Source organism: Phoenix dactylifera, chromosome 2, assembly GCF_051530095.1.
Source record: "Phoenix dactylifera cultivar Ajwa chromosome 2, Ajwa_hap1_PhDact_Kaust_v1.1, whole genome shotgun sequence".
Classification (NCBI taxonomy): domain Eukaryota; kingdom Viridiplantae; phylum Streptophyta; class Magnoliopsida; order Arecales; family Arecaceae; genus Phoenix; species Phoenix dactylifera.
The window spans coordinates 3171745-3188054 of NC_143191.1; the positions used below are offsets into that span (position 1 = coordinate 3171745).

Genomic DNA, 16310 nt, shown 5'->3' on the forward strand with positions numbered 1-16310 from the left:
GATAGTGCATCTACAAATCCAATGTTGCGGCTTTTTACCAAAATATTCTAATAAAGCAATTAATTAATTAGCTACACAACTTTGAAGTGACATCAAAGAGAGCAATGTAGTCTTTTTGTTTTTGATTTTTAACAATAATCTTATACTCTTTAAAAAATCTTGAGGAAGGATGATAATTTATTTTGTGTTTTTCCCAACTAAAATATCATGGTCTTTTTATAAAAAACGAAAATATTTGTAATTAAAAAAAAAAGTGGAAAGGGAGAGTCTAGCAAACTCTCGTGGGCTCACCACAATTACAAGTTCAAATGTTCTACAAACTCGGATAAAAAAATTGAAATCTGGAAAAAGATATTAATCAATGCAAAAAGAAAATATCATACATTCAGATAATAAATATCAGTAAACATATCATCATGTCATCAGCAATAGCAGTAACAAAAACCATTATTAGTTCGCAACCATCTCATACTCTGAATATAAATCAAGAATAATTCATAATATTTGCAAAAAATTTTTTAATTCGACCTGATTGGTTTGAATGAAAGAATCGTGAATAGTTCATGAATATTTCAATTATTCGGAGAATATTGATCCTAAAAGAGCTTAATGTCGATTCCGGTTTACCCCAAAAAAAAAGAGGAGCTTATAGTCCATTTTGAACGGCTAGGATGAACTATGGCAAACAAAACTGGCGCCCGCAAGGGGCAGAGCAACGTAACCCAAAAAAAAGGCAGAACGAAACCCTCCAAAACCTAAAGCAAAACCCGCCCTTCTTCTCTCTTCCTTCACTCTCCTCCAATCTCCCCGCCGGCTTCGCCTCTCTCTCGATCTATCGTTCTCTCTTTGGATCTCTAATGGCGGACGGAGTGGAAGAAGCGACTGAGAGCGTGGCCGACTTTTCCTTGGACTCCTCCAAGGCCGAAGCCCCAAGCAAGAAGTATCTCCCTCCTCGCCGTCTCCTTCTCTATAGAGCTGTTCTTTCATCCACTGCGGTCTCTCGCCCCCTATTTCTATCTCTTTCTCTGTCTCTTGCAGCGCTCTCAAGAAGGAGTTGAAGAAGAAGCAGAAGGAAGAGGAGAAGCGGCTCAAAGAGGAAGAGAAGAAGAAGAAGGTCCCTCCTTTTCGCTTCCTGATAGCCTCACACTAATTAAAAACCTCTCATTTCCTTATTTCTTTCATGATTTCATGCGATTGAAGTCCCAAAAGAACCTCCTTTTTCCCTGCCCCTTCTTGATAGGCTATTATTATGTAGTTCTACCAATTTGTTTCTTGCTTTTCTTTAGGCCGCAGCGATGACGAATTCGCAGTCTCAAAAGCCATCTTCTGCGGAGGATGAAGATATGGACCCTACGGTTTGTTTGCTTCGCTTCCTTTATGTTCTCTGCGAGAATCTGGTACTTTTTTGTTTTTTGTGGTCTGACCCAATGCGGATTAAATTGTTCTACTATTTGATTGCAGCAATACTATGAGAGTAGGCTGAAGGTCCTTGCTTCCCTGACGGCAGTTGGAGTGAATACGTACCCTCATAAATTTCCTGTGTCCATGTCCATTGTTGAGTATGTTGAGAAGTATGGAAGTTTGAGTGATGGGGAGCACCTTAAGGATGTTGAAATCAGTTTAGCAGGTATTTGTTGTCTTGCGGCATATTTGCTTGGAAACTTGTTTGCTATGCGCATTCCATCTGTTGTAAATATGATTATGGGGCATTATTAGTGAAAATGGTTTGCCTGATGTTAGGGAGAATTATGCACAAGCGAGCTTCTTCGTCGAAGCTTTACTTTTATGACTTATATGGTGGTGGTGTTAAAGTTCAAGTCATGACTGACGCCAGGTATCAATGACCAAGATGAGTTCATCGTTATTTATTTAGTCATTTATTCATTTATTTACTTCCTTACTTATTTACTTTGTGTGTGTGCACATGTGTTTGTGTGTACATTTGTATTGTGATCTTATGAACCTAACTACTAGATGTCATTGGAGCAGACTCTATGGATTTTAAAATTATTTATATGTATATATGTATGTGTATATATCTATATATCTATATCTATATATATATATTTGTATTTACATATTTATAAATTTATATATATTGTGAATGCTAAGAGGAGTTGGGCCAGAAAAGAGTTATTAATCGAGTTAGCAATTTTTCCTTGGCTACATAGAAAAACCATCACGAGTTTAAAAGCAACTGCACCTTTATCAGATATATGTGGTTCCAATAAGAGATTGGATTAGTTCAACATGGTCATATTAAGTGGTTGTATAAGAAGATTGACATGCAACATTGTATTGTTATGTTTGGTCATTAACCAACCAATTTAGGCCTTTCTCATTTAGGGAATAACATTGTTATTGGTCCATGTTAGTTGTCAAGAATTTTAATGGCATAAACCATAAGGGAAACTATGATTTGAATTGCATGCACGCTGTGCAGTTACTTTTGCTTTATAACTCACTTGTTTTGTTGTAAACATTCAATTGTTGATTTTCTTGTGTATATTTAAATTAGTACTTCACTACGACTGCAAGCTATACTTTTTTATGTGATTATGCTGTGTTTTTCTTGCAAATGTAACTTAAACCATATGTTATAAGAACACAATTACTGTAAGTGACCATTTGGGGGGAAAGACATTATCTGAACGTTTCCTTTTGTTTTTCATAGGGATGTTAATTAATCGTTTTTTTAATGTTAATTAGGGACTCAGACATGGATGAGGTTGAATTTGCTAGATACCATGCTGGTGTGAAACGTGGCGATATTGTTGGTGTCTGTGGATATCCAGGTTTGTGAGCTTGCAGTCTACATTCTCACAGTCACGTCTCCCATACATCATTAGTATTTTAGTATGCAGTAACATATTGATTGAATACTCATTTGATTGTTCTGGCTTCATGGTGTAGTGCATACCAATTTTTTTCTTGGGACCGTCCATTTTCAACTTAAAGATTTGCTGATAATGAAATTCATAATATAATTGTAGTTTTAGCCTCATAATTCTGTTTTAAGAAATATCATATTACTTTACATGCTGTACAAGAAAATAGTTCTTAAAGGGATTCCGCATACATGGGTTTGATGGTCTTGTTAAGCCAATGGGCTCTATTTTATTGTAAAATGGTCCAGTTTAAATAAAGAAATTTCTAATTCCTAGGGAATCGAGCTAGGAATATATATGAAGATGAAACAGCGCTTAAACAGCTTATTTGCACAGCTTAGACTGTCCTTTTTGCTGTTGGAATTTGTCTTGATGAAAGCTTTGACAATGCTTGGTGGCATGTACATGGCTCTTGTCCAACAGCTTTGGATTGTTTCCTTGCAATATGTTAATTGTTTTCTGTTTGTGGTTATCAGTGTTCAATTTCCTTGCCTATACTGGCATGGTTTGAAATTATTGAGAGGGATTTCTTGCAGAAAGCAAAGAAGGGGACAAGGGCACCATCACATTGTGGATCTCCAATCAGAATATGCCATGCGAATTTTTGACATCTCCACATGATGTGTTTATTGTTTCCTGCTGCAGTCAGAAATCTATTAAGTGATGAACCACATCTTTGTCTTCTTTCGATGAAGATGGATGCCAATAGATTTTTGACAAATTATAGTTATGAAAAAAAACTAGGAATTTTAATAGCTTAAGTCATTCTAATCGCATATTGACATTTAATCAGTTGAGCTAGGTTCTATCTGTCATTGTTTGGTCCATTGATCACAATGTTTTAGTTGATATACTTGTGGATAACCATGAAGTACAATTACGCAAAAATCATGTTATGTAGAATTAGTTTTACCATTTTTACACATCTTACCAACTTTCATAAGGGAGAGAAATGTAATCCGTACAACATTTAAGCAGTTGGCTAAGCTATATCACTCAATATTAGTGGTAAGTAGTTCAGTCTTGACTTATACATAGTCAAGATGCTGTGCCAACAACTACCAGTTATATAAGAATAACCTTACCTTCACAAGTTATATGTGTGGCACATAATATGGGTGAGAAGGATTTGCAATTTGCTAGTAATACATCAAGTAAAAATGTAGTTACTGCAGCCACCATGAGTGATGGAACAATAGACAAGTTGACTCTAGCATGAACACAGTAAGCAATCAGCGCCTGAATTATTCTTCTTTGTGATTGAAGAGTTATGCTATCTTCTCCCAAAAAATAAGTTTTGTTAGCACATGATTCAGTGTCATCTTTCTTATGCTACAGGGAAGAGTAAAAGAGGAGAGCTTAGTATCTTTCCAAAGAAGTTTATTGTCCTCTCCCCGTGCCTTCACATGATGCCAAGACAGAAAGCTGCCCCAGGTGCTGATAATGCTGCGACGAAGGTGAAAAATATGTGAATATAAAAAACCTTCAGTCTAACATATTTTGTTATTTTAATCAACTTGGTCTCATGTGGATTTTCCTATCGTTTGTGCAAATGGATTCAACTTGGTATGCAGAACAATGAAGGAAAAACAGCATCAGATGTATGGGTTCCAGGAATGACAAGGAATCCCGAAACATATGTTCTGAAAGATCAGGTATCTGACTCTTCCAGTCTTCCTTGTCTGCATGAAGGGTCTCCTGAAATAATGTATTCAAATATAGCACAGATATAATATACATTGTTTATCATGACTGCCTTTGGCTTGGTAAATAGGGATCATGAACTTAATGGTGTCAAACCCATTCCATAATTGTACTCTCATTTCTGCCCTTTTCCCATTTTTGTTGCTTCACTGGACAGTGAGGAACACAAAGCCTGTCACTGTCCAGAGAATTTTGTTCTTCCTCTTGCTTCTTTTCATGTCCTTGGTTTCTTAGATTACAAACCTGCAACAACATAAGGGGCTGCAATTTAAAACTTACAGCTAGATGACTATTTATTGTTAGAAGAGGTGTCATACCACTTTTTCATTTGTAGTACTTATTCTGGAAAAAGTTCAATATGAAATTTCTACAATACCTTTACCATGTAATTTTAACTATATTCTCGCAATTTGTACCATTCAGGGGCTGTTAATAGGATCTAGACATTAAGCATTCTTTAGTTGGCAGGGGCTGTGGTGCATTTCCATATGTCAGTTTTTTGTTGGCAGGATATGCAGAACATCTGGTGATCTCTGACTCATGTACTCTTAATCAATTGAGATAGAACTTCTAATTTAATCCTGGCTTGCGCTTTGTTTTGTGTGTTTGCTTTACTGCCTTGCGTGCATGTGTTTAATTTATGTTTCTTTGGCTGACATCGGGTGGGGGGGGGGAGGGGCGGGATGGGACTCTGATTCTTTTTTGAGGGTTTGCATATCCGGTTTATGCCTAACTAAATATGTGAAAGTACTATATGAAGAAAAGATAGCCAAGTTGTTCATGACACTAGTATTCCACTGATTCTTTTCACTGTGAATTACTGATTTGTTTGACTTCGCTGATTTTTGGGCATCAATATGTGTCCTTTATTGTTCAGATTAAGTCAAGTCTTAGCATTCAAATTGTTGGTCACAATAAAAGTGTTATTGTTACTAAAAATAGATGAAGACATTCTAAAGAGGAGAGAAAAGGTTGGACAAGGTGGTGCAACGATTCTAGGGTGTAATGTGGATATTATTAAATTCATAGTGAATAGTGTAATCTTAATAACTTTATCTTATAAGATGCAGTAAAAACTTTTGTATGTTGAAATTTTTAACCGCTTGCGATCCTACGGTTGAGGTTGTAAACTTGTAAAGTGTAAATGATATTTTGTTAACAAAAAATAGATCAAAGAAATTTAAAGCACTAGGGTTGGTTAGATCTGGTGGTAATGCACTTCTTGGATGCAATGTCTATTTCACAATATGAGAATTTTACTTTTTTGATTTTAATAAAAATGAAACTAAAGGATTGAGGAAAAATTTTAAATTTTCTGATGAGATTCGATTAGTGGATTTGGAGGGTTGGACAATGAAGATTGTTTTCACTTGCATTAAATGGGAGAGAAAGAGAATATGAAGGTTGTATATTGGATAAGGTGGAATCACAAGAAAGATACCGTGAAGGAAAAAATTAGAGAGGTTGAAATGCAAGAAAGCATTGGAGTTGCAGCAATAGAAATATTATTAGAAGGCGAACTTGTAGAGGTGTGTTGGAGTTCGAAAAATGTAAAAACTAGATAAACTGGATAAACTGGATTCTGACTGAAGTAAGAACTGGAGGAGACTTGCATGAAATTTAAGGACATTTGATAGCTTATGATGACCAAGGATATGGCCCAACAATGGAGTAAATGGCAAAGTTTTGTTAATTTTACCAAATTGACTTGAATCATTTCAACAGACTTGTCTGATATGGTTATTCTTACAACATGATTGTTGTGAAAACCCAGATAGACTTGCAGTGCTTGCAAAACTTCGTCCTGAGATAGTTCTTCCCCACCCCACCCCCTCAAATATGTTTAGTAAACTGGGGACTGAGCAGTATGAAATTGTCAAGAGAGTATACTGTACATCATAAATAGTCTTGTGAAGATAAATTTGCCACTAGTTGCTTGGAGGTAGACTGTGGAAGTCCGATCACATAATGGAGATTATGCTAAGATGCCTTTTTTGCTTGGGGAGAATTCTTTATATATTATTTTGAATCCCAGTCATGGTGTTCCAGATCGTCTTCCAAAAAGAGCTGGGAAGGGGCAATTAGCATGGGAAGATTTTTATTGATGGTTTTTATTTAAAATTTGTATACGACACGAGGGTGCACCTTTTCTTATCACATCATGACTAAAGCCAATCTGCAGTATATTGGAGTTCTTTAACTCTCCAAGCAAATGAATTATGTGTAATAACCTCATCAATTGTGCTCTTTTCATATGCTCTCCAAACTCTGTTTCAATAATTTCTTAGTGATCCTAATATAATATCTGAGAAAATGTTTGTCTAGCTAGATTCCATAAGTGATTCTTTTTTTAAGTTTCTTTGCATTTTTTATAGTTAAAGTTTTACGCCATTTTGGTTATGAAATATTATATGATTGTATGTGCCAATTAATAGTTTAGTCTCATAACTTCCACTAATATTTGGTTGTGATATATGCAATTTTTTATTGTTTTTAATTCAAGGAGAATGTTTATCATGTTTAACATAAAATTCAGTTGCATAATTATTGATTTGAATTTGGTCGATTTCCATTGAAATATCCACCTCTTTGATGCAGGAAACTCGATATCGTCAAAGATATCTGGATCTGATGTTGAATCATGAGGTTAGGCAAATATTTAAGACCCGGGCAAAGATTATTTCTTACATCCGACATTTCCTTGACAACCTTGGTTTTTTGGAGGTTTGGTTCTGGTCCCATATTTTATTTTCTTGATATTGTCTTTACCTTTTACTTATGTTAAACTTAAAAACATTGCTCTGTATTGTCAGGTGGAAACACCAATGATGAACATGATTGCTGGTGGAGCAGCTGCAAGGCCCTTTGTTACTCATCACAATGAATTGAACATGAAGTTGTACATGCGTATTGCTCCTGAGCTGTACCTCAAGGAGTTAGTTGTTGGTGGGCTGGACCGTGTTTATGAAATTGGAAAACAGTTTAGGAATGAGGGGATTGATTTAACTCATAATCCTGAATTCACTACTTGTGAGTTTTATATGGCTTTTGCAGACTACAATGATTTGATGGCACTCACGGAACAAATGTTATCCGGTAAGCACAATATATCTTTTTTGAAGGAAAAAAAGGAGGGGTCGGGGGTGGGGTGGGGGGTATCAGAGTTATATTACTCAGTTCCAAATGTTGTGGATGCGCCTCCCAAGACTTGAAGCAGGAAGCTTCTCCAGATGGAGGGGGTTTGTATCCATGGGGGCATTGTGTAATTAACAAGAGTGTCCCTGAAAACTGTAAATGTAATTTGCTGAGAAGTAGGTTAATTTCTGTGGCATTATGGTTATGGTTTACTTATTCAGAAAATTCCTATCAGGAATGATCAAAGAGCTAACAGGCGGTTATAAAATAAAGTATCATGCAAATGGAGTGGACAAGGATCCTATAGAGATTGATTTTACTCCCCCCTTCAGGTATCCCTTATACCACATATATAATTATTTGAGGTTAAAGCATCACTTTATACAAGTTTAATCTGAATACAAAGTGATTAATGTCATTTTAATCAGACGACTCGACATGATTGAAGGATTGGAAGCTATGGCCAACCTCAGTATACCAAAAGATCTTTCAAGTGAAGCAACAAACAAATATTTGTTGCATGCATGTGAAAAATTTGATGTCAAATGCCCCCCTCCTCAGACTACCACAAGGCTGTTGGACAAGGTTGATACTTTATCCTTTGTTATCTCTTTATCTCAATCATTGTTACGTCACTATAGCAATAGGAAACTTGAGTGGTAATAGGCAGCTGTAAAGAAAGGATTACTTGAGCTGTTGAAGTATTTGCATTGTAAACATGCCACTATTATACTTCTGATTGACAAACTTGAGATTTTAATGTAGAACAATGGCAAGAACAGCAGGAAAAAATGAGAGACTGAAGATGCCGCAATGTTAACAAAATATGCAAGAACCCATGTCTACATGGTTCATATATTAAATTTTGCATTCTTCTTATGAATAAAGGAAAATTTCCATTTCTAAAGGAGATTAATTTGCTCATAATCATCGAATTTTGATAAATAATTTTTCTTCTTTATATTTCTCCCAATAATTATTCCAAGAAGAGTAAAATTTTCTCTTCTTATTTGATTGACAGCTTGTAGGGCATTTCTTGGAGGAGACATGTGTAAATCCAACTTTTATTATTAACCATCCAGAGATAATGAGTCCATTAGCTAAGTGGCATAGGTCAAGACCTGGCCTGACTGAGCGGTTTGAATTGTTCGTTAACAAACATGAGGTTTGTGATATCAAACCTGATTTGTGGTTACAAACTCATGGTTCATTTATGTTCATCTAATACTATCAATATATACCATTCAGGTATGTAATGCATACACAGAATTGAATGACCCTGTTGTACAGCGTGAACGATTTGCTGAACAGCTGAAGGTACTGTTCTTAATTCAGTTATATATTTTGAAAAAAAATAATGTTTGATATCATGCTACGGTAGTTTTGTTAATTGATTTCACCTTCCAGATTCTTTCTGTTGGTCCATGAAATTGTCGAATATCTGTGGTTCTGACCTGGTGAGAATTGTTGCAGGATCGACAATCAGGTGATGATGAGGCAATGGCTTTAGATGAAACATTTTGCACTGCCCTTGAATATGGGCTGCCCCCGACTGGTGGTTGGGGATTGGGTATAGATCGGCTAACAATGTTGTTTACAGATTCCCAAAATATAAAGGTTTGCTGTTTTCATATTTCTGAGTTTAGTTTCTTCATGTACTGATTTTTTTTTTATGAGTTTTACTAATAGTTAAATAACATGATGAATACTGAATTTTGCGAGTGCAGGAAGTTCTTCTCTTTCCTGCCATGAAGCCTCAAGACGAGCCTTCTACTAAAGGTAATTAAGCAACATGTTTGATCAAATCTGTGACTCTTCTCTTTGTGAACATGAAAATGGAGATCACATGCTTAAGATTTAAACCAAACAGTTGCGCTGCATAATAGTTACCCTAGTTACTTTTCATGCCCAAAGTGTTGTTTGGGATGATGACTAGGATCTGATCCTAGAGAATAAAGATTGTGGAATATGATATCTTTTGTTATTTTTTTAGAGTGAGGCACTCTGGTTGGTATTTCTCAAAAAAAAAGGGGCACTTTGGTCAGAGGTTATAGATTTTCTGTTGGATCTGGAGCAACCATCATTACAAAAATGGAGTTCATGTTCCATTCAAATACAATTTTCAATTAAGCTTATGGGTTTGAATGAACATCATTCAAGATGATTTGATGAGTGGGACAGAACTTATGGAAAGACAGGTCTTGGAGGGAGGAAAAATTGTTCAAATCCGATGAGCAGCAGGATTCTTGGATGAAAATTGTTAGGAGTGGATCAGCAAGAGTAAGACAAACTTTTGTCCAGCTGAACAGGATGAGAAATTGCAAAAAGTCATTGTTGTGCTAGAATTAAGTGATTGAAAAACATTTTCAAGCAACTTTGATTGGAAGGAAGTGGAGACTGAGAACATATATTATCTCATGGTAGTTTGTCAAGAGAGTAAGTATTCTTGAAAGGAAGAAGGCTGTCAAATTATAACCTTGTTTGAAGATTCTGCACACATACACGGCAGAATCCTTTTGAAGTAGTGGGGATGGGGGTGGTGCTGTTTTTGGCTTCTGACACCTATGGTGGAATACTTTTTGGTGATTGTATTGTCCAAAGGTCTTTGGAGGGTGTAGGATCCTGTCTATGATATGCTATCTCTTACCTTACATGTCAAGTAAAGGTGGCACTTATGGATTCAGTTTTGTAACTTTCTCTAGAGTATTTCACAAAGATTTTCTCCTATAGTTGGCAGCCTTTATAGGTCGAAACCTGAGTGTTCATTTGGCAACGACTTTCACATCATCTACGGTGGCGCTGGTTTGCTTTGATCGTATGTGGATGCTTGTTAATGGGGACATGGTCTTCTTTTCTTTCTTCTTTTTTTGTTGTTTTTTTTTTGGTGGAGGGGGGGCATTGTGCTGTGGAATGATGCCACAACAATGTTATTTTCAGGATAAAATTGTTTTGCATTTGGAGAGGTTTTGTGTCTGTGTACTGTGTATGTGGATTTTTTTTGTGGGGGGGGGGGGGGGGGGGGGGGGGGCGATGAGGGATTGATGCCTTCATTCAACAATGTTATTTTCAGGGTGAAATTGTTATGCATTTGGAGAGGTTGGTAATAGTAAGAATTAGATCTCTATAGAAGGTTGTCAACAGCAAAAGGGAATGATTGATGTGACCTGTAGAGTTTTGTGGGAGAGAAAATGATGAAATGCAGAAAACATCTCAGGTGGGATAAGTGCCTGTTGAAGGAGAGAAGGTTGTCTTTTTATGGGCTGTGTCATTGCACGAGGGGGTGGAGATCTAAGGGGTTGAGGAAGAGGTGTCTTTTATTGTAAGTGGATCTATGTCATTGGGTCCATGTTCTAAGGAGCGGAGTAGGGCAGGGCGGTGATTGAAGTATTGTGCATAACTTCTAGATGCCCCTGAGAGAAGGCTCAAAAGAGGAGGTGGTGTTGCAATTTGAGGGCTGGATGGCAGTGCAATCGTGGTTAAAAGTGAAGGGAACAATGACAGCCAACTGCTGTGAGTGGATTTGTTGCCTACTTTTCTTTGCCAAAGGATGATATTGGTGGTACTTTTCTGTAGTGAGATGGTCCTACCATGCAAGCACTTATGTCTCCTAGATGTACATGTTGCCCGGTACTTTTGGCTGATTTGTTACATTATGCTGCATATGGTGGATGTCTCGTGTTCTAAGCTGTATATTTTTCAAAGCAGTCTAACCATCCTGATTGATGCCTTGATATATTTTGGATGCAGCTTAATTGGATCTCTTAAAAATCATGCCTGGTGCTGAAGTTTTGCCTCAATACTTATTTTTTAAAGAGGAATATATGCCTGCCGGGGTAGGTAATATTGTAATCTCCAGTGTCCATCTTTTGTGTTTCATTCAATTTTCAGAGTATAGAAACTATTGTTATGCTTCTTGCACACCGATTCAAATATTTGTGCTGATATTTGTTAGCTTACTGCTATTCGAACAAATTAATGGTGAGCTTCATTTAACCCGATGTAGAATATGTTTCTTTATACAAGTGTGCTAGTTGAATTTTGAATTGCTTGACTATGTGAGATGCAGGATAATTCATGAGGTGAAGAACCTTTTAAGCCAACAAAAGAATGCTATGTATTCATTGCCTTGTAACCACATGGAAATGATGGTGGTGGTTTAACAAGGGAAGTATGCTTGTATTCTGAGACTCGAGTGGACATGGAATATAAATGAGCAATGCTAACTAATACCAATGCAGGCAAATAACCTTAGAGTAGTCGGCAGTTCGCCCCCCTATGTTCTTCCTACAGGGACCTGCCACCCCTAAGTGCAGTTAACCAGGTATAAATCCTCTGTTTTCGGGGTCTTGCCTGCAGCTTTGTTAGTTTATAATTTTTTAGGTTTGCGTTTTCATCTGTGGATGAGTGATGTGCTACCAGGGGGAATTTGAGAATTTGTTATTCACCTTCCAGCTATAAGTGATCGAGATCAGGTGTTAGCCTGATGAATAATGCTTAAGGTTTATTATATCAACTATCTTATCTGAGATTATTTTAAGATAAGTTTTCAATTAGTGCAGTTGGTAAAGTCATCATCAGAATTTTCTTTTTTTTTTTTTGGCCGGACTCTCAGAAATAAAAAAAAAAAGAAAAAAAAAAATCTAAATATCTGGTATTGAAACATCCCCATCAGGAGGTTGAACTCATATCATGGCATAATCAATTTTCTACAATTTAAAATTAAATATCTACGATAAAGGGTCTGTGGGTTCATGGAACCAATGAATGTTTTGCCAAAACTGAAAAAAGTCAGGATAAATTCTTTGAAGCTATGGTTTGAAGCTGTAACAATTTGCAGTGGTAGGTGGGACAAAGCCTGATAAGTTTTTTTTGCCGTTTTGTTTTGGACAAGCCATTTTTATCTATACTGTACCATGGTACTACTGTCATAATAGTGATTATTGCGGTTAAAATACAAAAATGTGCTTCTCTTTATTTGTATTCTTTGTTGATAAGGGGTTGTTTTGGTCATTTCATAGATACAGGTATGATAGAATTGTCCCTTGAGAGAGAAAAGGTAGGATAGAATATGGGAAGAATCTCGATTCCAGTATCTTGGGTATTTCTGATCTTCGTTTATTCTTAGCTACTCGTAGGCTTGTGTGGCATTAAAGGGATGAGATGGAATAAGTGCCTATCCATGTCCAACTTAGAGCTTATACTGAATAAGTAGAGGTGGGCTTGAATTTGGCCTTCAAAGGCAAACACCTACCTCTGGTTGAGTCTCCTAGTGTTTAACTCGGTACGGCTAGATTTGGATCTCACCTCTAGTGAGATTGTTTAGTTCAGTATCTATCGACTTCCAAGGTGGAGGAATAAGATTTTTGCAAAGCGAAATAATTTTTTGCTTAAATTTGATTCAATAGTTAGTCTTGCTCACAGGAATACATATGAAGCTTAAGCTTTGTGGCGCGGTCCATTTAACGGCCATGTAAGTTTTATAATTTCTACTCCTCGAGGAACTACCGAAATATGGGCATATGACCGTTTAAATACCTTGTGGTTTGGTTAAAACAAATGCAAGCAGTTAAGCGAAGAGTCAAGAGACGGGGGAAGCAACCCATATGGAAAAAGAGCATTCAAGTGTAACCTTGCAACCTGGGCAGCATCAAGCCGGCTTAGGAGGTTCCAACAGCTACATTATTATTATTATCATATTTCAGAAGAGCAAGAATAGGTCAAGCCGGCTTAGGATCAGATGGAAGACCTCCTGTGTATATAAACTTCATTATGGCTTCTCCCTCTATCCATCAAAAGCCATCAGTAACCATGTGCATCAAGCGTTTGCTCCTCTCTCTCTTTGGATTCGTTTTCTTCGCCTTTTCATTTTGCGGTAAATCCAATCCTTTTTATTCTTTTAATTTCTTTCAAGATTATTACCGATCCTTTTTTCTTGTTTTAGTGCAGCATTATTCATTAAGAGGATTTTTTTTTGGCCTAGTTCAATGTAATTAATCAGACAACCTTAATATTGATTTTAAATTTATGGAAAGGAGGTCCGAGCATTTACTTGGATGTTTGGATCAAGAAAAATGTCTAATGTGATGAGTAGGTTACTAGCTTCCTCACTTTATTAAGTGAAAAATAAGAAAAAGTGTTCCATTATTTTTCGGAGAGCAAGCTAGCAGAACAAACCATGCAGCCATGCAAGTGAGAATATCCAACCTTAATTACATCTCAACTCACAGATTCTTTTTCCCTCTCCAAATTTCGTGATGTTTTTTTTTCCCGTGATTACATGATGGTTTCAATCAATTGACCCTACTAAAGGATCAGTGCAGAAACTCCTTTTATATTGGAACAGGGTCCTGCAGTTCCACAATGGTACATAGATCCAAACCATTTGGCAACCCCATGCATGCAAACTTGGAACGCATTTTCGGGCGTGAAGCACTAGAACAATATTATGCATAACCTTATAATCGACACCTGGAATACTTATTCTGACTTTATCAAGGAGACTTAGCATCTAACAATAGAAAGAGTTGGTATAGGCATTTTGATGCTAAGAAAATTTCCAAATTTGCGACTCTCTCTCCTGTAGCATCCAAATGGCTCCAAAGGATCCCTTATCCTAATTATAATCCCATATATACTTTTTCCCAACGAGTTAAAGCCAATTTGCTGCCGTGTAGTCTCCAGTCTTTTGAATCATTAAAACTCTCACTATTGTTCATCCGAGCATGATCAAAGATAAATGGTCAAATATAATTAAGGAACCATCTGCTTAAGAACTTCACCGATCGAGTTTTAAGATCTACCAACCCGGGCTGCCAATATCTCACTTGGTTATCTTCGCAGATGGGAAGGTGATGATGGAGTACATAGGAGCCACCGGCATCCCAGCGGGATTCACCGGCGTCCCGATCGACCGCAAGATCGACTTCCACTTCCTTCTAAGCTTCGCCATCGATGCAGACGCCTCCGGGAAGCCTCAAAATGGCATCTTCTCCCCCTACTGGGCCTCCACTCTCTCCCCAAGAGCTGTCCGAGCTGCGAAAGCTCGCCATCCTAATGTCAAGGTCCTTGCGAGCCTCGCCGGCTGGAGTCTCGGTAAGAAAGTTATCCGTTGGTACAAGCCGGCCGACCGTCAGTTGTGGATCGCCAATGCCTTCACCTCCCTCCAGTCCCTTGCAAGAAGATACCACCTAGATGGTATCGACGTCGACTATGAGAACTTTCCAAAGAACGACACCTCTTTCGCTTTCTGCACTGGAGAATTGATCACCATGCTTAAGAACCAAAGTGTGATTACGGTTGCCAGTATTGCACCGTATTATAAAACTGTGGATCATTATGTGGAGTTATACAGGCAATACGGTGGTGTCATAGACTATGTCAATCACCAGTTTTATACTGATCGGGTGAGGCTGCCAACGGGCTACTTCGAGGCATTCAAGCTGAGGGCCACGCAGTTCAATGCAACTAAGTTGCTGCCGAGCTATGAGGTGAATGGGAGGGGGATACAAGGGGATGCCTTCTTTGAGGCATTGAAGATGTTGGAGAGCAATGGCTTTGAGGTTAATGGGGTGATGATCTTCTCGGCTGATGTCTCCTCATCCAACGGATACTACTATGAGAGGAAATCTCAGGCCTTCTTGCTTAATTCTACTGCTGATGGGAATGTTGGTTTGAGCATTGTAAGGGGTGGTTAGTTGGTAAGGTTGAGAATATTGATTCTCGGCTTCTCCAAATCTTGCAATGTCCTTCTTTAATCTTTTCTAACCCAAAGTCTTCCCAAAGATGAAAAGTGTGAAGAGTTTTTTTTCTAAAGGACCGAGAAGGTAGAGCTCTTATATTGTTTAGCTTGTTGAATAGTTTAACATGTCTACTTATAAACCACTATCTTTTGTAAAAAAAAAATTATTGCTCTTTTGTGTATTCTTTTCTTGCAAATCTTTTATAAATAGTTTATATAAACTTTTCTTTTTTTAATAAAGGCCGGGTGGCTTTGCTTCCCTCTTCATATTGAAAAAAAAAAAATGTTGAAGAAAGATCCTGCCATTCCTCTCTAGCCAAATGGTCATCAAAAGTTGGTCCCAAGCTCTTCTCCAAGCAGGTTGAATTTTCTTTATCTCCAAGTGGTACTCTACAGTGAATGCAAATTTGTTGGCCATCATTTAATGTTAAGACAATATTTGAAAGTGGTCCAAATGCTTTTGGTGAATGGGTATCAACGAAAAAGATGAGAATTACCTTTACAAGGTGGGCAAGCATCTCTCTTGTATGCAGTTTGTTCTTCAAAGCACCATTTCCAAGTCTTAAAAAAAATGCAGCTCCAAAAAGCATGGAGATCCTTACTAACATCCTTCCAGATGAGGGAAAGTTTCATAAGGCTTTTCCGGACTCTGATTCCAAATTTCTTCCTCTGATAATAAGATCGCTGTTGATCAAACCACGCCAAGTGACACCCGGGCTTGAACATGGATTCTATTGTCTGAATGTGGTTATGGTTGTAATTGATGGTTAGAGCATAAGACAAGAAATGATACAGTTATTGTAACTACTAATTATGCAAGGTAATCAAAGGGCAATGGTTATTTT

General features: G+C 37.4%; 1 protein-coding gene and 1 pseudogene across 4 annotated transcripts; both read left to right on the forward strand.

The window, feature by feature from the left end:
• The first annotated feature begins 661 nt into the window (after nucleotides 1-661).
• On the forward strand, nucleotides 662-11726 carry LOC103700835 (lysine--tRNA ligase-like). 3 transcript variants are annotated; one of them, XM_089928659.1, is made up of 17 exons: nucleotides 662-940; nucleotides 1039-1114; nucleotides 1287-1355; nucleotides 1462-1627; nucleotides 1741-1834; nucleotides 2710-2795; nucleotides 4227-4345; nucleotides 4463-4543; nucleotides 7191-7316; nucleotides 7406-7688; nucleotides 7963-8059; nucleotides 8156-8312; nucleotides 8749-8892; nucleotides 8976-9044; nucleotides 9201-9344; nucleotides 9455-9506; nucleotides 9721-9857. In XM_089928659.1, the coding sequence occupies exons 1-17, from the start codon at nucleotides 672-674 to the stop codon at nucleotides 9723-9725; spliced, it is 2037 nt and encodes a 678-aa protein (XP_089784785.1). In that variant the 5' UTR covers nucleotides 662-671; the 3' UTR covers nucleotides 9726-9857. The 3 variants fall into 3 exon arrangements, with proteins under 3 accessions (XP_089784785.1, XP_088571116.2, XP_088571117.2); XM_088714991.2 differs by lacking the exon at nucleotides 9721-9857 and adding an exon at nucleotides 11475-11726 and having other exon boundaries at nucleotides 663-940; XM_088714990.2 differs by having other exon boundaries at nucleotides 9455-9857.
• Nucleotides 11727-11878: 152 nt separating this feature from the next.
• On the forward strand, nucleotides 11879-15704 carry LOC148714503 (chitinase 1 pseudogene; annotated as a pseudogene). The gene is made up of 2 exons (XR_015974962.2): nucleotides 11879-12048; nucleotides 14568-15704. The product of XR_015974962.2 is annotated as a chitinase 1 pseudogene (transcript).
• The last annotated feature ends 606 nt before the right edge of the window (nucleotides 15705-16310 follow it).